Source organism: Lontra canadensis, unplaced genomic scaffold (assembly GCF_010015895.1).
Source record: "Lontra canadensis isolate GAN:19392208 unplaced genomic scaffold, GSC_riverotter_1.0 scaffold35, whole genome shotgun sequence".
Taxonomy (NCBI): domain Eukaryota; kingdom Metazoa; phylum Chordata; class Mammalia; order Carnivora; family Mustelidae; genus Lontra; species Lontra canadensis.
In genome coordinates this window covers 3,823,646-3,843,419 of record NW_022631029.1, presented here as the reverse complement: position 1 = coordinate 3,843,419, position 19,774 = coordinate 3,823,646, and the positions used below count along the sequence as shown (strand labels likewise).

The window sequence follows — 19,774 nt, the reverse complement described above, 5'->3', positions numbered from 1 at the left end:
AGTAAAAAAAAAAAAAAAATAGAAATAGTAATTAAAAGATAAAATCCTTCTTGCCTTCCAGGGGCTTCACCACATGTTTTCAGGGTCTGAGCCTGGGGACTCAGAAAGGACTGTGTCACATATTGCCTGCACATGTATGATTATACTGTACAGCTTGGGGTCTCCTGGGTCACAAGAGGTCAGTGAGCAGCAGGCTACTGGCTTCTGAAAACACCTTTTGTCCAGACTCCAGCTCTGCACCTGCTGGCTCTGCCCGAGGAGGGTGGGGAGTAGTGAGGGTTGTGTGAAAGTGTCCTCTGCCAGCCTTTCTAAGGACACCATGGTGATGTCAGTCAGAGCCATTGTCACCATCAGAGGGACTCTGAGTCTCCCAGGAGCTCAGTCACTGGCTGAAAGCATCATGGGAATTGTGGCACAAATGCAGCCACAGGAATCGGAAACCTGAGAGATGCATTTTCCAGAGCATCATACACAGAGATGGTGGAATGAGAGTGTGGACTTCAGTGTAGTCAGGGAAGCTGGGAGGTTAACACAGACAGACATAGGGAGTGTCTAGTGAGGGATCAGGGAACATGGAGTACCCAGTGCAGGACAGGGAATGTGTGTTCACCCAGTGGAGAACAGAGAACAAGGAGTGTCCATTTTAGAACAAAGGAGGGACACTGTCTGGCTTAAGTGTTAAGAGGTGTCCTCAAGCTGCTCTGGGAAAAATACACTGTGGGGGGGTGAGGTGAGGTGTGGGGGTGGAAGCCAGAGATCGGGGAGCTGGGGACTGCCGCGGAGATAAGACGAAGTTGATTGGGTGGAGATCATGGGGCTGGTGAGACTGGCGGAACCATCATCAGGAGGGTCTGACAGATCACATATGGGTGAGAGAGGAGTCAAGGTCAACTCCAGAACTTGTGGATCACCTGGAGGATGGGGAGCTGCTGGAGGGAAGATCAGGACGACCTGTGTGAATTTCCCGTGGTTCACCGCATGGGCGCCACTGGGACACCTAAACTCATAAGCCCTGAGTCCAGGAGGAGAGGTCAAGGTGTCGTGTAGAGATTTGGGCCTCCCAGAGCCTCAGTGTCTTCGTCAATGAAATGGATTCAATCGTCCTGCCACTTCAACCTACTGGAAGGAGCACAAGTGTCAGCAACCCCTCCCAGCCTGGTATTCTGAGGACCTGCAGCAAATGTCCCTCCTTTCTTTCTTGGTCCCCTTCTCTGACACCCTTCCCAAATCCCAGCTTCCTTGAATCCCTCATGGATTCATAGATTGGCTCACAGAACCCGTGTTGGTCCAGGGAAATCCCAGTGCCCCTCACCACAACTGTCACCCATCTTCTCTCCAGAGGACAGTCTGAGTCCACAGGACCAAAACTACAGTGAATCCCCTACAAACAGACATCCATATGTGCTCATAAACAAAGACAAAAACACCCACAGAGAGGCGCCTGGGTGGCTCAGTGGGTTGAAGCCTCTGCTTTCAGCTCAGGTCATGATCCCAGGGTCCTGGGATTGAGCCCCGCATCAGGCTTTCTGCTCAATGGGGAGCCTGCTTCCCACTCTCCCTCTGCCTACTTGTGATCTCTGCCTGTAAAAAAAAAAAAAAAAAAAAAAAAAATTTTAAAAAACAATAACACCCACAGAGACAAGGCAATCAACTATACAGGCCCCTCTCACAGGCCCCATAAAAATCCTCAGACATCTGGGATGCCTGGGTGACTCAGTCAGTTAAGTGACTGCCTTCTGCTCAGGTCATGATCCCAGGATCCTGGGGTTAAGCCCCTACATTGGGCTCCCTGCTCAGGGGGGAGTCTGCTTGTTCCTCTCCCTCTGCCCCTCCCCCCAGTTCAAGCTCTCTCTCACTTGCTCTCTCTCTCTCAAAAAAAAAAAAAGCTGGGGGGGTGGCCACCTGGGTGGCTCAAGTGGGTTAAGCCTCTGCCTTTGGCTCAGGTCATGATCTCAGGGTCCTGGGATCGAGCCCCGCATCCATCTTGCTGCTCAGTGGGGAGCCTGCTTTCCCCTCTCTCTCTGCCTGCTGCTCTACCTACTTGTGATCTCTCTGTCTCTGTCAAATAAAATCTTTTAAAAAATCTTTTAAAAATAAAAAAAAAACAGCTCAGACATCTCATCATACCCACATATATGTCCACATTCAGGTAGACACACTTATCCATAAAAACTTAAGTACCCATGCTAGAAACCCTTTCCTCCAAGCCTCAAAACACAATATATTGGATTCTAGAGACTGACATTTTTTTTTTGTCCTTGATCTAGCCATGCCTGAAGCTCACTATGCTTTTAGAGTTCTTTGTCACAAAATTTTCCCTTTCTTTGCTGGAGCCCATTTGAGTTGGGGTGTGTGTGTGTGTGTGCATTGTGTGTGTGTTCAATCAGAGTCCTGACTTATAGAAATGAATAAGGCTTTGCTAAATGAAAAAGATTGAGAAAGGAGGTATTCCGAGATGAAAGATAGCATTTACAGATAGCATGGCCAGTGGCAAGCTGTATTCTAGTGTGTACAATCAGGTAGAGCACTTTACTATGAGACCATGAGCACTTGGGAGTCTATTCAGTGGGAGCCAGCGAATGTTCTTGATCAGGGGAGTTCCACACTCAGAACTCTCCAGCGGGAGAGTGAATTTGCCTCAGACCTGCGAGATGGGTGCAGAGGCTTGGAGACTAAATCTCAGAGAGGGCAGCCACACAGGGTACCAGAGAGTCCTGACTCCACGGGTGCCTGAGCTTGCCATGGGTCTTCGAACTACAATTTCCAGCATGCAACGCGAGCGACCTCGTGTCCCTCGCGGCTTGCTCCAGCTGCAGCCTGACAATTGGTCCTACGGGCTGTTTGTCAGAAAGATCGGGCTCTGATTGGCTGGATTCCCGAGAGCCGCCGGAGCTTCAGGTCAGCGGACCGCGCTCCCGCCGGCGACATGGTGAGCCGGCAGCCCCGGTATGGGGTGGGGGGGCTTGACTGTGGGGCAGGAGATCCCGCTGAGGGGTCCAGGGAGACACCGAGGGGACTGGGATCCCTTTGTAGGGATTGGGAACTCTGAGGGACTCTGGGTCGCGCTGAGGGCCATGTGTCCCTCTCTGAGTTCAGTCTCCCTGCAGGACCTATGTGGGGATTGGGGGTTCTGCCTAAAGAATTGGAGGCTTCCGAGCCTTCGGGAATTTTGGAAGATCTGTGAGGGCTCTCTAGGGGCCTGGGGTCCTGCCGAGGGGTCACAGCCCCGCGAAGGGGACTGGGGAACGCACAGATCCCTGGGGAATTTTGGGGGTCCCGTTGGAGCCCAGGCTGGCGACATGGGTCCTGCGGAAGCATGAGGGCCGCTGCGTGGATTTAGGTGTGTGGAAGGGCCAGGGAGAACCCTGAGAGGAGGAGCCAAGCCAAGGGGATCTGGGTGGCTTCGGGGCGGGCGAGGGTCCCAGAATCGGAGACAGCACAGTCGGAAGCTTCAGGTCTCACGCAGCCCTGGGTCCAACCTATTGAGTTTATTCTTCAGACTTAGCCTGGCCACTGTGGGTGGGTCAGGCTGATGCGGGGCGAGAGCGGGAACTCCCAACCCCTAAATGTTCGAACTGGGCAGAGGAGGGGCGCCGGAGGACGACCGGACCCTGCGTGGAGGATTCCCCAAGGAGGGGCGTTGGAAGTGCGCCTGAACCTGAAAAGTGGACATGGTTCCAGGCCTGGGTGCCGGAAGGAATGGGAGATAATCGGAAGGGTTCTCGAGAACAGGATGGAGGAAAGCCTTATTGGTGTTAGCAGATAGCAGGAGTCTCCTATTCTGATTGTAGGTCCAGGGAAAGACTGAGCAGGAAGGGGACGTGAGCTGATGGGAGGCTCCAGGGATCTTTGGAAATCTGCAGAGGCAGGACCAGACCAGAGACTGCTGGGGGGCGGGGCTTGAAATATATCCCTGGACAGACCTCAGGAGCTTCAGGTGAAGGGAAGCTTGTCTTCCTTCCCTTCTTCCCTTCCTCCCTGCTTCTCCTTCTTCCCTCCCTCTCTCCTTCCTTCCTTCCCTCCTGCCTGTCCTAGGTGCTGGGACGAAGCTTGAACAACAGTCTCCTCCCTGGGAGGTGTCAGAGGGTGATAGGGGTCTGCAGTGGAGAGGCCAGGGGTCTGGGAGGGCCTCTGAGACCCCAGTGAATTGACGCAGAGAGGGCTACGGAGAAGGCCGGCCAGTGAGAGGCAGGGTGTCTTGAGTTGGACGCTCCAAGAGTTGCAGGCTGCAAAAAGGATTTGGATGTTGACTTACATCACGACTCGCCGGAAAGGGCCGAGTGCTGTGTCCGCGGGAGTGAGGGGCCGGTACTGGGGCCTTTAGAGACCTAGAGGGTCTGCGGCGCTACACATAGAGGTGCAGGCTAGAGGTGCCGCTGTGTTGGGGTCGTGCAGGGCCGTAGGTGGTTAAAAACCTAGCAGGAGATTGAGTCACAGGGTGGAGGCCACAGAGGGAAGAGGAAAATCAGCAGGGGAGCCCCAGGATCTGATGTCTGGAGAGTCGCAGATGGGAGGCTGGGGGTGGCACGGGAAAGGACTGGAGAGGATTGTAGGAGGAGCCGCACTGATCTTGGCAGGGGGCTCCCTGACTATGCTTGTCCCTATGTCTTTAGTGACCCCTAGCCAGCCAGCACTTGGGGGTTAGGGATGGTGGGCAGTAAGAATAAATTAGTGAGATTTAATGACCAGAAAGTTGGGGCCCCGACCTCATTACTGAGAAAATGTTTCTGGTTTACAAGTTACAGGCATAGAGAAAATATCCTGTTAGTTATCTTAATGATGGATTTCTCAGCAGAAGTTCTGAATTACTGTGTTGGCCCGATACCCATCACATTAGAGCTTTTCCTACTGAAGTCAGCATAGGCTTGCCTGATTAAAAGGGTAATTTTAATAATTAATTTTAATATTAAAGTAATCTTTATTTCACTTTAGTTGTTAATTATATCATAATACTAGTCGACAGCACTCCTGAGCACATCATTTTATATAATTGCATAATTACTGATACCAAATTGGTATTTACTGCATTCAAGCAGGAAAACCCAGCTTCAGACTGATTACCAAAAGCATTTCTTCTAAAACGTTTTAAAATTAATATAGGAAAACGTGTTATGAATTGGTAAAAACTTTGTTATGTAGAACTTAGTGAGAAATTCCTAATTTAAAAAACCATCCCCTTCATATGTGTAAGTCTTTTGTCCTGAGACTGGTAGTGGCCAGAAATAGGCTTTTCAAGGAGGTTGGTTACAAAGGGAGGGAGGAGAGGGCGATGGAATCATGAGGATAATTTCCTGTGGGAAAGAGGGACGCGGAGCTGCCAGGGGGTACTACGGAAGGGAGCCTCTTTCACTGGCTGTGCTCCTTGTAGGTCCGGATAGTGGTCTCGACAGTACATGAAACAAAATAGGCAGCACCCCCTTTCCAGATGGGGAAACTGAGGCCTCAGGGAGGTGAATACCTGAAATCCATAGCAAAGGCCAAAAGTGAACCCCAGCGTGAGCTCTCCACCACCCTACCCCCCAGCTAGGTGCGGGTGGTAGGGAGTGCGGGAATCCACACACAGCAGGGGCTCCCCCAGTTGAGTCGGAGCGCACCCCAGGCCCCTCCTTCAAGACGCAGCTGGAAACCAGGACGCCCGCCCTCTCCAACCTGGCCCCAGCCTCTCTATAAATAGCCAGAGTTCTGAGGCAGTGAGCTTGTGACCTCATGGCAGGCACTGCCCTTCGTGTCCCCTCCCCCCAGGCGGTCCTGGGAGTGCAGCTGGTGGTGACCCTGCTCACCGCCACCCTCATGCACAGGCTGGCACCGCACTGCTCCTTCGCACGCTGGCTGCTCTGCAACGGCAGGTGAGCCGCAGCCCCGCCCCGGGCAGTGGGAGGAGCCCCCACCGGGCCCCGCCCCCTTGGCTTTCTCCCATCCCTGCCGTGCGCCCTCCAAAGTGTTTTTAAAAAACAACTTTATGGAGATATAACTGACATACAATAAACTGCAGATATTTGAAGCACACAGTTGGATCCGTTCTGACAGATGTCCACACCCGCGAGACCACATTTCCACACTGGGAAGAGCAACTGCTTTCCCCCACTCCTGCCTTCCTGGAATCTAAACCCCCTCCCACACTACTCTCGCTGTAGATCTGTTTCCTGCAGTGCTTTTTGTCCTTGTTGGGATCTCGGACCCTTTCTGAGACCTACTGGAAACTGAACTTTCCCTCCAGGACAAGGCACATGCCTGCTCCACCAGAAGAGATAGACGGCAGATTCAGGGGTGTCCAGGACTCCCGGCCACCCTGCCATCTCCCCAGAGCTGCTCAAGGCACTCCCCCCAGCAATCCCCCAGCCCACCCCACCCCCAGGCGTTCCCCTGGTTTTGCATAGCCCCTGCCCATCCTGTCCCTATGCATTTTGGGTCCAGGTCTCCCCCTGACACCAGTCCTGGGTTTGAGGATTCATTGCCTTGAGCCCTCCATGCTGGAGCTTTCCTGACTTCCCGTCTTTGCCCTCAGTCTCTTCCGATACAAGCACCCTACTGAGGAAGAGCTGCGGGCCCTGGAGGGGAAGCCACCGAGGCCCAGAGGCAGGAAGGAGCGGTGAGTGAGGCCCCAGACTTAGGGGAACAGCTTCCCTTCCAGGTGCAGTTCTGGACACCGAGGAGAGTGGTGGACACCCCAGATTAAGAAGATGTCAATGTCATTCATTGGTTGCCTCCAGCTGACAGTTTGCTCTGGGCCAGCCCTGTGAGCAGGTGGCCTCTGCACCCGGGTGTGCCGACCCCGGCTGGGGAGAAGGCACCTCCCAAGCCAGCTCCTCCTGTGTTTTGAGGATAGCACAGTGGAACGTTCCAGACTGGTGTGGGGAGGGCTGCCATGTCTGGCTGGGGAGGAGAGATCAGAGGATGCTGGTCTGACATTCCTCCTCCCCTTACCGCCTCCACCCCCAACAGGTGGGCCAATGGCTATAGTGAAGAAAAGCCCTTGTCTGTGCCCCGAGATGCCCCTTTCCAGCTGGAGACCTGCCCCCTCACAGCGGTTGATGCCCTCGGTAACAGTCCAGCTGGGTCCCCAGCATCCAGCCTCAGCCTACACCCCGGGGGGGATTGGTGAGGAGGGTGTCCTGCGTGGGGCTGTGGACTGAGCCGCGGACTCCCCACAGTCCTGCGCTTCTTCCTGGAGTACCAGTGGTTCGTGGACTTCGCCGTGTACTCGTGCGGCGTGTATGTCTTCACAGAGGCCTACTACTATGTGCTGGGCCCGGCCAAGGAGACCAACATCGCTGTGTTCTGGTGCCTGCTCACCGTCGCCTTCTCCGTGTATCCTTCCTCAGGTTGCTGAGGCGGTCAGGGAGGCGGGAGGCATGTGGGAGCCAGACTGGAGCTTTCCTTCCCCCCTGTCCCGGAATTGGTATATCAGTTATCAGCTGCTGTCCCACAAAACTCCCCAGAAGTGGGTGGTGGTGTAAAACGGTCACTATTCTATTTGATCTCCTCCTGGGCTGGGCTAAGCCCCACAGCCTTATCTCTGCTCTAAGGGGTCCCACCTTCCAGCAGGGTAAGCCAGGCTTCCTCCTAGCAGCAGAAACACCAGCAAGGAGGAAGGGGTGCTGCGAGCCTCCTGAGGCTTTGCAGGAAGTTGGCCCACCCCCATCCCTGTCCCTTCTCTCAGTCAAAGCAAGTCACCGGCCCAGATGCAGGGACAGGAAAAGAGATGCCCCCTCTGCTTTCTGCTTTTTTTATTTCTTTTCTTTTCTTTTCTTTTCTTTTTTTTTTTGATTAAAAAAAAAGTATTTATTTATTTATTTGACAGAGAGAGAGAGAGAGAGAACAAGTAGGGAGAGTGGCAGGCAGAGGGAGAAGGAGAGGGAAAAACCGGCTTCCTGCTGAGCAGGAACATCCCTCTGTTTTTTTATGAAGCTGTTCTGGGAACAGAGGCAAACCTGTGACACTGACGACCCAAGTCTGAGAAAATGCGCTCATGGAATGGGTTTGTGCAGAAAAGTCCATCTTGAAGCCCACACTGTTTCTGGAAAGCCCCATGGGTCTCTTTCAGGGCAGATTTGGGATACAGACAGCCCTTTTATCTCTGAGAGCTTCTCAGAGGAACGGGAAATTCCCCTGTTGCAAATGCAGCTGGACTAGGTGGGTCAGGGAGGCCAGACCTCCTGAAGAACCGGACTTGCTAGCTCTTTCAGGGAGAAATGGCCACAGGGAGGGGTGCCTGGTTGAGCGCCCAACTCTTGGTTTCAGCTGGGATCATGGTGTCGGTGTCATGGGATGGAGGCCCCTGACTGGGGCCCCAAGCTTGACACGGAGTCTGCCTGACATTCTTTCCCTCTCCCACACCCTCCTCCCCTGCTCCTCCCCACCACTCGCACTCTCTCTCTCTCTCTCTCAAATAAATGTTTTTAAAAAGGAAAGAAAGAAATGGCCATAGGTAGTGTGCTGAGGCCAAACTGGAGGCCCAGGCACGCCTGCCACCCACCCACACCCCAAGCCTGCGGACATAGGCGTGAGCCGCATTGGACCTCTTGTCTTCAGCTTGTTTGGTGGCTCGCTCTTCTCCTGGGTCACCGCCTTGCTCCCCGAGACGCCGGACTCCAGTGTTGGTGTGTGGGTTCTGCAGTTGGGTGAATCCCTGGCTGGGAGTAGGGGAATGGGGAAGGGGCACCCTAGTTGCTCTGGGCTTCCTTAGCCCTGCCCCCAGCAAGATGTTCCTGATGGTGACCCGGTTGTACTTCAGTGCAGAGGAGGGGGGCGAACGCTCTGTCTGCCTCACCTTTGCCTTCCTCTTCCTGCTCCTGGCCATGCTGGTGCAGGTGGTCCAGGAGGAGACTCTCGAGCTGGGCCTGGAGCCAGGTACGTGCACCGTTTGGGGTCACCATGCCCATCGCTCCCTCACGGAAGCGCAGGACAGGTGAAGGGATGGGGCCTCCTTGGGCCTGAGTAGTCTCTAGGGCTGCTTCCTGTCCTGGGGTCTCCTGGGGCTTTAGGGTAAGAGGATGTCCAGTCTCGCTGCCTCTGATGGCGGCCCATAGCTGTAGTTCTTTTAAGATTTTTTTTTTTTTTTATTTGACAGACAGATCACAAGTAGGCAGAGAGGCAGGCAGAGAGAGGAAGGGAAGCAGTCTTCCCGCTGAGCAGAGAGCCCGATTCGGGGCTCGATCCAGGACCCTGAGATCATGACCTGAGCTGAAGGCAGAGGCTTTAACCCACTGAGCCACCCAGGTGTCCCCCATAGCTGTAGTTCTTCGCAGGGCACTTCTGTTCCCCGCCTCTGCCCTTCTCCAAGGCAGCTGTAATGATTTTATATTTCCCCATTCTAATTTAATTTGGTGAAGGAAATGGGTAAATGGCAGAGCATTCACAAAGTACAAGAAGATATACATAGAGTAAAATCACCCACGTTGGCTCTCTTTCCAAGAGGAAAACTGAGAGGCCACTTTCCTTTATCCCCATAAAACAGTAGTGTTGATGGCTCTACACCTTGTCTTTTTTCCTTAAAAAGCATCAATTTGGAGATTGTCCCTTGACACAACATACAGTGTGGGTGGGCTTTGGTTTTGTTTTGTTTTTTTATAACACCCACATAGTATTTCATTTTATGGAGGTTTCATGATTTTTTTAAAAAGATTTTATTTATTTATTTGACAGACAGAGACCACAAGTAGGCAGAGAGGCAGAGAGAGAGGGGGAAGCAGGCTCCCTGCTGAGCAGAGAGCCCGATGCAGGGCTCGATCCCAGGACCCTGAGATCATGACCTGTGCTGAAGGTAGAGGCTTAACCCACTGAGCCACCCAGGCGCCCCAAGGTTTCATGATTATTTAACCAGTCCCCTACTTCTGGACATCTAAGTCTTTTACTATTAAATGTTATTGTTCAAAACCATGTTGTGTTACAACAGTGACATATGGGAATAGCCCATAGCCCATAGCCCATAGTCATATGGTAATGCGGCCCTATGCAAGTAAGTGCATTTGTAATTTCAGTAATGTTGTAAATTGCCATTTAGGAAAAGATTAATGAAGTGCCTACTTCCCCATATTCTCTCCAATGTGTTTCCTTGGGCTTTTTTTTTGTCTTGGGTAACCTGATGGGTGAAACGTAGGCAAGGTTGAGCATCTTTTCTGATGTGGAAAAGTCATTTCTATCTGCCTTCCAGAAAGGTCTGTTCTTTTGCCCAGTTTTCTAGTGAGTTATTGACCCTTTTATTGATATGTAGGAGCTCTTTATATATTAGAGACATTAGTCTTTGTGTGTGATAGTAGTTGCAAATATTTTTTCTTAGTTTCCCATTTTTCTTTTGACTTTCTCTATTCTTTGGATGATCTTTCAAAAATAGAATCTGGATCATATCACTTCTCTGCCTGATGCCAGACTCTAGTGGTCTTTGGATAAAGATCAAAATACTCACTCTGCTGTGCACAGCCTTGCTGTGCTCCTTGACCTTTATCTTCACCAATTCTCCCTGATTTTCAATTTTTAAAATTATATAATGTTTGATATCTATGCATGTGTATAGAACATGTATATGTAAATTACAAAGCAAAATAATAATGTAACAAACTCATTTTTTTAAAGTTTTACTTATTTATTTGAGAGAAAGAGAGAACATGAGGAGAGAGGTCAGAGGGAGAAGCAGACTCCCTCCCGAGCAGGGAGCCCCATGCAGGACTCGATCCTGGGACTCCAGGATCATGACCTGAGCTGAAGGTAGTTGCTTAACCAACTGAGCCACCCAGGCATCCCACAAACTCACTTCTTCTTCTTTTTTTTTTTTTTTAAGATTTTATTTATTTATTTGACACAGAGAGAGAGAGAGATCACAAGTAGGTAGAGAGGCAGGCAGAGAGAGGAGGAAGCAGGCTCCCCGCTGAGCAGAGAGCCAGATGCGGGGCTCGATCCCAGGATCCCAGGATCCCAGGATCATGACCTGAGCCGAAGGCAGAGGCTTTAACCCACTGAGCCACGCAGGCGCCCCCACAAACTCACTTCTTAAATGAGAACTAGAACCTTCCCAACGTTCTTGCATGTCTCTGGTGCTTCTTTCCAATCCTCCCACCTTCCTCTCCTACTCACAGCCCCAACTAGTCTCTCAAATCTTGTGTTTATCATTCTTTTGCCTTTTTTTTTTTTTTAAAGTAGGCTCCATGCCCAGAGTGGAGCCCAATGGAAGGCTTAAACTTCACAACCCTGAACTCAAGACCCAAGCTGAGACCAAGAGTCTGATTCTTAACTGGCTGAGCCACCCAGGCTCCCCATTCATCACATATGTTTCTGTCCCTAAAGAATTCATCGTAGTTTGCTTGCTGTTGTGGGTGGTGTCAGCCAGTGTGTAATCTCCCGGCTGGTGCTTTTTTCCAGTCCTTTTGATATTGTTGACAGAACGAGGCCCTGTTGGTCTGGGCAGCTTTCGTTTCTCTCTTCACACAGATGAATGTCGTTCTGTTGTGAGGCCCCTTGTCTTTATTTGTCCGGTGTCCTGTTGCTGGACATCTAGGTGGTTTCCAGGTTTGAGCTTTTTTCACAGTTGCTATAGGGAACATTCTTGTACGTTTCTTCGTATGCATGTGCAGGCATTTCTTTTGGGCACGGGATCTGGGGACAAGGGGGATGTGTTCACCTTCATAAGGTGGTGCCTCGGCATTTTTAGAGCAGTTCTCTCCGCACGCCCACCAGCCATGCGGCCGGGGCTTCCGATGGTGGACGCCGGACTCAGTCCCAGCCACTCTGGGCAAGCATGGGTGAAGTTGCCCCGCCCCTTGCCTCACCTCCCTGCTTGTAAGGTGGTGAACCTTACAGGGACATGGTCAGGTGTGAGTGAGTTGAGGTCTATGGGAAGTGCTTGATTTTCGCCCATCTAGTGGTGGGAAATGATGCCTTTAGTTGTCTTAATGTGCATTTCTCCGATTACCTGGGAGGCTGAGCAGCTTTTCCTGTCTGTCTAGTCACGATTCTCGTTTCCTCTTCTTTGAAGAGCCTGTTCATGTTTGTTGCCCATTTTTCTTTGAGGTGGTATGTGTTTTTCCCTCCATTTTTTTTTAATTGTGGTAAAATACACATAACATTTATTATTTTAATTGTCTTTAAGAGGCATTAAGTGGAATTAAGCATATTCACCTCACGGTGACCATCACCACCATCCGTTCCCCACCCTTTTCATCTTGCAAATCTGAAACTCTGTCCCCATTAAACACTGACTCTCCATTTCCCCCCCATCCCAGCCCCTGGCTCCCGCCATCTTACTTTCTGTCTCTAGGAATCCAGCCACCCTAGACACGTCATATGAGAGCAATCATGCAATAGCTGTCTTTCAGTGCTGGCTTATTTCCTTTTTTTTTTTTTTTTAAGATTTTGTTTATTTATTTGACAGAAAGAGATCACAAGTAGGCAGAGAGGCAGGCAGAGAGAGAGAGAGAGAAGGAAGCAGGCTCCCTGCTAAGCAGAGAGCCTGATATGGGGCTCGATCCCAGGACCCTGGGATCATGACCTGAGCCGAAGGCAGAGGCTTTAACTCACTGAGCCACCCAGGCGCCCTGTGCTGGCTTATTTCATTCAGCATAACGTCCTTAAGGTTCATCTACACTGCCTTCAAATTTCCTCCCTTTTTAACACTGAATAGTGTTCTGTTTGCAGGAATATATCCCATTCTGCTTATCCATTTATGTATTGGTGGACATTTTTGTTGCTCCTGTGTTTCAGCTGATGCGAATAGTGTTGCTATGAACATGGGTGTACAGGTCCCTGCTTTTAATTCTTTTGGGTACAGATCCAGAGGTGGAATTGCTGGGATTATGTAGTAATTCTCTGTTTAAATTTTTGAGGAGTCAACAGACTTGTTTTCTTGGGTGGCTGCACCATTTTGTGCTCCTACCAGTCGTGCACAAGATTTCTAGCTTCCCCACATCCTCAACAACATGTGTTATCTTCCTTTTCTTTTTCCTTAAGAGTGACCATCCTAGTGGGTGTGAAGTGGTATCTCATTGTGGTTTTTATTTGTATTTGCCTAATGATGAGTGATGTTGAGCACTTTTTTTTTTTTTTTTTGACAGAAAGGGAGATCACAAGTAGGCAGAGAGAGAGGGGAAGCAGGCTCCCCACTGAGCAGGAAGCCCGATGCAGGGCTCAATTCCAGGACCCCGAGATCATGACCTGAGGTGAAGGCAGAGGCTCAACACACTGAGCTACCCAGGCGCCCCTGAGCCCATCTGCTTATTCTTGTTGGTCATCTGTATATCTTCTTTGGAGAAATTGTCTATTAACTCCTTTGTCTATTTATTTTTTTTTTCTTTTTCAAAGATTTTATTTTCAAGTAATCTCTACACCCAACTTGTGGCTCAAACTTATAACTCTGAGATCAGGAGTCACACGTTCCACCAACCAAGCCAGACAGATGCCCCCTTTGCCTATTTTTGAACCTGGGGTTTTTGTTTTTTGTTGTTTTTTTTGGGGGGGGGTGATGAGTTTTAGGAGTTCTGTATATGTATTTGGGATATTTGTCCCTTATCAGATATATGATTTGCAAATATTTTTCCCATTCTGTGGGTTACCTTTTCACTCCATTGATAGTATCTTTTGATGTACAAAATGTTTTTATTCTCATGAGTCCAACTGGTCTATATTTTCTTTTGTTGCTCATGCTTTTGGTGCCAGATCTAAGACATCATCACCAAATCCAATGTTTTATGAAGCTTTTCTGGGCTGTGTATCTTTATTATTTTTTTTCTTGTTGATTTGTAGAGTTTCTTCATATACCGTGGGAATTGATCCTTTGTTACGTGTGTGGCACATACTTCCTTCTATGAAATATGACACACCATTATTTCTGGAACCGCAGAAAAAAAGATTAAAAACACTGTTACTTAGACTAGTGCATGTCATCGATGGTCATGTGTATTCCAATTTTAAAGAAGTTAAAGTGGGGGATGGGAAGTGTGTCTTCAAATCTGTGGCATGGCTTTTTTACTTTCTTTGTGGTGTTTTCTTTGTCTTAAAAAAATTGTGGAGGGGCGCCTGGGTGGCTCAGTGGGTTAAAGCCTCTGCCTTCGGCTCGGGTCATGGTCCCAGTGTCCTGGGATCGAGCCCCACATCGGGTTCTCTGCTCAGCAGGGAACCTGCCTCCTCCTCTCTCTCTCTCTGCCTGCCTCCCTGCCTACTTGTGATCTCTCTCTGTCAAATAAATAAATAAAATCTTTAAAAAAAAAATTGTGGAGCACCTGTCTGGCTCAGTGGGTGGAGCATGCAACTCTTGATCTCATTGTGAGTTCAAGCCCTGTGTTGGGTGTAGAGATTGCTTAAAAATAAAATCTTAAAAAAAATTGCCCTCAAGGGGCACCTGGGTGGCTCAGTGGGTTAAAGCCTCTGCCTTCGGCTCAGGTAATGATCCCAGGGTCCTGGGATCAAGCCCCGTGTAGGGCTCTCTGCTCAGCAGGGAGCCTGCTTCCCTTCCTCTCTCTCTGCCTGCCTTTCTGCCTAATTGTGATCTGTCTGTCAAATAAATAAAATCTTAAAAAAAAATTTGTCCTCAAATGTTTTATTTTGAAAAATTCCAAACCTGCAGAATGGTTGGAAGAATCCTCTAGTGAGGATTCTTAGAGGAAGAATCCTCTAATGCTCTTGACCTAGATTCATTTAGCGTCGTTTGCATTATTCTCTGCACATGAATACACCACACTTTTTTGGGCTCAGCCACTGAATATAGCTGCAGCCCTCACCTCTGGTTTCTTCTGATGAATAGCAGTTCCTTATTTTAGTTGATTTTTGTCTTGAAGATATTCCCCTCTCTTCCCTACAATCAGAAAGATATTTTATATTTTCTGACATGATATTTCAATTTTGCCTTTTGCATAAACCCTTAAACTCCTGGTAGTTCACTACTATCTTTTGAGGTAGGGATGAAACTGAGTGTTTTTCCATGGGACAACCTTGCTGTACAATTGTATTTTTAGTGAATTGTGGGTTCTTTTGGTTTTTCTTTTATCTTTTCCAGTCTTTCTCTCTTGTGTGGCTAGGATCTCTGGATTCACTAGCACTATTCTGGTAGGCTTCTTTTTCTTGTTTCCAATTTCTTAGTTGGCTATTTAGCTCATTAATTTTCAGCTTCTTCTATTTCTCTTTCTAGCATTTCTAGCATGGAAGGCTATAAATATTTTACTAAGTCCCACTTTAAGTTTTGATTTGTAATCTTCATTATCACACAGTTCTTGGTATTTTTAAGTTTCCATTATGATTTGTTTTTCTTTCTTTCATTCGTTCTTTCTTTCCTTTTCTCTCTCTCTCTCTCTCTTTTTTTTTTTTTTTTTTTTTAGAGGGGGGAAGGGGCAAAAGGAGAGAGAGAGAATCCCAAGCAAGCTCCATGCCCAGTGCTGAGCCTGGTGCAGGGCACAATCTCACAACCCTAAAATCATGACCTGAGTTGAAATCAAGAGTCAGATGCTTAAATGACTGAGCCACCCAGGCACCCCAGTCAGTGTTTTCTTTATATGTTTTGTGGCTAATTGACAAGGTATTTACAAGTGTAGAATTTCTGTATATACCTGGCGAATCAACCATTTTATCATAGTATATTAACCACTTCTGATTCTAATAATACTTCTGTCTTACACTAGTTTATCTGGTAATAATATAGTCTTTTCAGCTTTTTTTTCTTTTTTAAGTTCAGATATAATTGACATATAACATTGTTAGTATCAGGTACACAATATAATGATTCAATATTTGTACGTATTACAAAACAATCACAATAAATCTGCTTAACTTCCTTTTTTACACATACAACTTTTTTTCCTTACAATTAAAACTTTTAAGATGTACTCTTAGCAACTCTCAAATATACAATACCACCTTTCTTTTGATTAGTATTTGTCACATCTTTTTAACATCCCTTTTTTTTCCCAACTTACAGGGACTTTGTATTGAGTTATGTCTCTTAAAAAACACACAGCGAGATAGTTTCAAGTCTGACAGTCTGTGTCATTTAACTTCAAAGTTTAATCCGCTTACATTTATTATGATTACTGACATATTTGGCATTGTTTCTACCATCTTACCATTTCACCTTCTTTTTGTTCTTTTTCTGTGATTGCTGTTGACATTGGCTGCCAGTCTAATTGTCTTTCCTCTATAGGTGATCTGTCTTAAATCCCTGGCTGCTTTGCGATCTCTTTGTTTTTGGTATTCCAGTTTCACTACGGTGTCTAGGTATGGATTACTTTGTATTACTCTGGTTTGATATACTTTGTGTGTGTCATTCATTCCACAGTCTTTCCAACTTAACTTCAAATCCCCTCTCCTTCTTCATCCTCTCTTCCCTTCTCTCTCTGGGGCTCTTATTTGACTTATGCTGGACTCTCTATTCTGTCTTCCTTATCTCTTAATCTCCCTTCACATTTCCTACCTTTTTATCTTTCTGAGTTGGAATCTGAGTGATTTCTTCAGATCCAATTCATTCATTCTTTCTTTGGCTGTTTTCAATATGCCATTTAACAACCTATCATTGCAATAATTGTATTTTCCGTTTGGATGAACTTAACTGGTTCCTTTGCAGATATATCTGGTCATCTAAGGTAGCCTCATGTTGCCTGTTCTGTGATTCCACCTGTTATTTTCCTCAGTAATTTCACACATAATAACACCTGCAAAGTTTCTATAGTCTGTAGGGTCTAAAATTCTGCCCCCCCCCCCCCCCCCGCTTTATGGTGATTTGTTCAGTGGTGTGTTTGGTGATTTGGGTTGTAAGCTTATTTTTATTTCCTTTTACTCTGCGGAAAATCTGAGGGCCTGAACTGAGGATTCTTTTGAGGATTTTGGCTTTCTCCTATGGGAGTCCTTCATGCCCCTCCAGATTCCTGGTACAGTCCCAGAAACTCAGACTCAGTGGTCCCCCCTCCCCCGCCCTTCTTTCTCCCAGTCCAGTCAAGGGTGTCTGCCTGATACATTTTCCTGTTCTTTAAAACAAAACAAAAAAACGCACATAACCAGAACACAATAAAGTTTTCCTTTTGCCTGGCCCAGAGCTGGCTCCCACGGGTACATTCCTACTGGTGGAGCAAAAGTCTATCTGGGAGGGGGGCAGAGCAGACAGTGAGTCTCCAGGGGTCTACTAGACACTGCTCTCTCCTTGTCTTCCCCAGGCCTGGCCAGTATGACCCAGAACTTGGAGCCACTTCTGAAGACGCAGGGCTGGGACTGGGCGTGAGTCCTGGGAAGTGAGGTGGGGCAAGGGCTGGCTGGGACTTTTAGGTGGGTGGTGCTAACGGCCTTTGGGGCCTCCTGACCCTTCTCTTCTTCCCCAGGCTCCCTCTGGCCAAGCTGACCGTCCGCATAGGGCTGGCATTCGTGGGATCCATGCTGGGTGCCTTCCTCACCTTTCCAGGCCTGCGGCTGGCCCAGACACACCTGGATGCACTGACCATGTCAGAGGACCGGCCCATGCTGCAGTTAATGCAGAGTGCCAGACTGGGGGGTGGGGCAGGGGGGAGGTGGGAATCTAAAAGAGAGGCTAGGGGGATGGTGGGTGCCTAGGCCTCACTCCTCTGTGCCCCTATCCCTAGGTTCCTTCTGCATACCAGCTTCGTGTCCCCTCTGATCATCCTGTGGCTCTGGACCAAGCCCATTGCACGGGACTTCCTGCACCAGGCACCTCTGGGGGAGGTGCCCCTCCCCCTGTGCGCATCCGGTGGTGCCTGGACGGGGTGTGGGGGGTGGTGAGGGAAGGGGGAGAGGGAGGTAGGGTAGGTGCTGTGTAGCCCAGTCTGAGGCTCAGGGAGAAGCCTTGGATCCTGGGGGTGATCCTGGAGCAGGGGAGGCCTCCCTAGCCCCCTCACTTCCCTCCCCACAGGCTGTCAGACTCAGCCTTCGACTCCCTGCGCCTTTGGGTGCTGGTGGCCTTGTGCCTGCTAAGGCTGGCTGTGACCAGGCCTCACCTGCAGGCCTACCTGTGCCTGGCCAAGGCCCGCGTGGAGCAGCTGCGGCGGGAGGCCGGCCGCATAGAGGCCCGTGAGATCCAGAGGCGGGTATGGGCACCGAAGGTTGGGAGGGGACCTGGGGCTCAGGGCAGGGGTCCCTGTCCCTGGGGCTTAGGGTTACCGGAAGCCCAGAAAGCCCCCTCCCCCACGTAGTCCCTGCTACCGGCCCCCTAGGTGGTGCGCGTCTACTGCTACGTGACGGTGGTGAGCCTGCAGTACCTGACGCCGCTCATTCTCACCCTCAGCTGCACGCTGCTGCTCAAGACGCTGGGTGAGAAGCGGCTCGGGGCGCGTAGGGTCGGAGCCGGGTGCGCGGAGGTGCGGGCGGTGGGGAGCGAAGCCCCGCGGGGCTGAAAGGGAGCGAGGTGGCGGCGGGGCGGGACTTGGCAATGAGCGGGGGCGGAGCCTGGAGGGCTCGGAGGAGGGGCGAGTAGGAGGCGGGCCGAAGTTGGGGGTGGGAGGCAGGAGATAAAGAGTTGGGGGTGGGGGCGGGGGTAAGAGGTGAAGCCTGGGGCTGGGGGAGGGTCCCAGAAGTCAAACCCCGCCTGTACTTCTACCCCTCCCTCCCTCCACCCTCTTCTCGGCACAGGCGGCTACTCCTGGGGGCCGGGCCCGGTCCCCACGCTGTCCCCCGCGGCGTCCTCAGCCCGCGACCGCCTGGTGGGCCTCGGGGAGGATGAGGCCCAGCAGACGGCGGCCCGGATTGCTGGGGCACTGGGCAGCCTACTCACGCCTCTATTCCTCCGCGCCGTCCTCACCTTCCTCATCTGGTGGACAGCAGCCTGCCAACTGCTCTCCAGCCTCTTCGGCCTCTACTTCCACCGGCATCTGGCGGGCTCCTAGCCACCTGCAGAGGCCCCCGGGGCCCCAAGGTCCGGGCCTGAGCCAGCGGCTAAGGGCCGCCTCCTCCGTGTGTGCCTCAGTGTCCTCAGGTGCCAGGTGGCCCCGGGAGTCCCCGCAGCACCTGCTGTGCCCGCCCACTTCACCGCAGTGCCTGAGCCCTGGCCCCTCGGATCCCGTGCTTCTGCCTCAAAACTGTTGCCCTGGGCCCAGGGGCAGAGGATCCCAGGGTCGTTGTTCTCGGACTGCATGCTCCGCCCCCCCCCCCCATTTGAGGCAGAGGTGTGGGGGGGTCATTCTTCTGAACAAATAAAAGAACAGGCTGATTTTTACTGTCAGAATTGGAGTGGTCTGGAAGGCAGCTTTCTCCATGTTGGCATTTGGTGCTGAGAGAAGGGGATGACAGGGGAGAGCACAGGGCGACACCGACAGTAAGCAAAAGCCTGGGAGCAAGAAGTGAAAGGAAGAGAAGAAATGCAACAAAGTTGAGAGGAGATGCCACAAGTCAGGGGAGGAGAACAGGGGGGTTGGGTCTGGGCAGGGGAGAGTGAAGGGAGGGGACTCAAGAATGAGAAAGGAAGGAGATGGAGATGACAGATGAAGCTTTAGAAATCTTGCAGGAGGAACAAAATGATAAAAGATGGAAAACAAAGGGTGGGGGACAAAGGAAATCAGAGAACTAGCCCAGAAGATCTCCCAAAGAAAGAGACTTCTGGGAAGAGACACTGGAGCAGAGGGAGACCCTGACAGGACCAGGTGATGGCAATCCCCAGGACTGCAAGCTTCCAGGTGCTGCGGGACAAGAGCCCCAGCCCAAGGCATGTGTCTGGAAAGTTCCAGAATGAAGACCAGCTCTGCGCCAGGACAGGTCACACCTGGAATCAGGAGATGATGGAGTTTGTCTCCTAGTTCTGCCTGTTCTGCACTGTGGCCGGCACCTCAGGAGTCCCTGAAACCGGCGCCCGGAGCGCACTGGC

At 50.4% G+C, this 19,774-nt stretch overlaps 1 protein-coding gene across 2 annotated transcripts; it reads left to right on the top strand.

The window, feature by feature from the left end:
• Positions 1–2,863: 2,863 nt before the first annotated feature.
• Positions 2,864–19,304, top strand: TMEM161A (transmembrane protein 161A). Of its 2 annotated transcripts, none has more exons than XM_032867749.1 (12): positions 2,864–2,929; positions 5,743–5,846; positions 6,506–6,589; positions 6,943–7,040; positions 7,227–7,308; positions 8,699–8,850; positions 17,124–17,184; positions 17,286–17,429; positions 17,544–17,657; positions 17,831–18,005; positions 18,132–18,228; positions 18,547–19,304. In XM_032867749.1, the coding sequence occupies exons 1-12, from the start codon at positions 2,927–2,929 to the stop codon at positions 18,798–18,800; spliced, it is 1,368 nt and encodes a 455-aa protein (XP_032723640.1). In that variant the 5' UTR covers positions 2,864–2,926; the 3' UTR covers positions 18,801–19,304. The 2 variants fall into 2 exon arrangements, with proteins under 2 accessions (XP_032723640.1, XP_032723639.1); XM_032867748.1 differs by having other exon boundaries at positions 7,152–7,308; positions 18,547–19,302.
• The last annotated feature ends 470 nt before the right edge of the window (positions 19,305–19,774 follow it).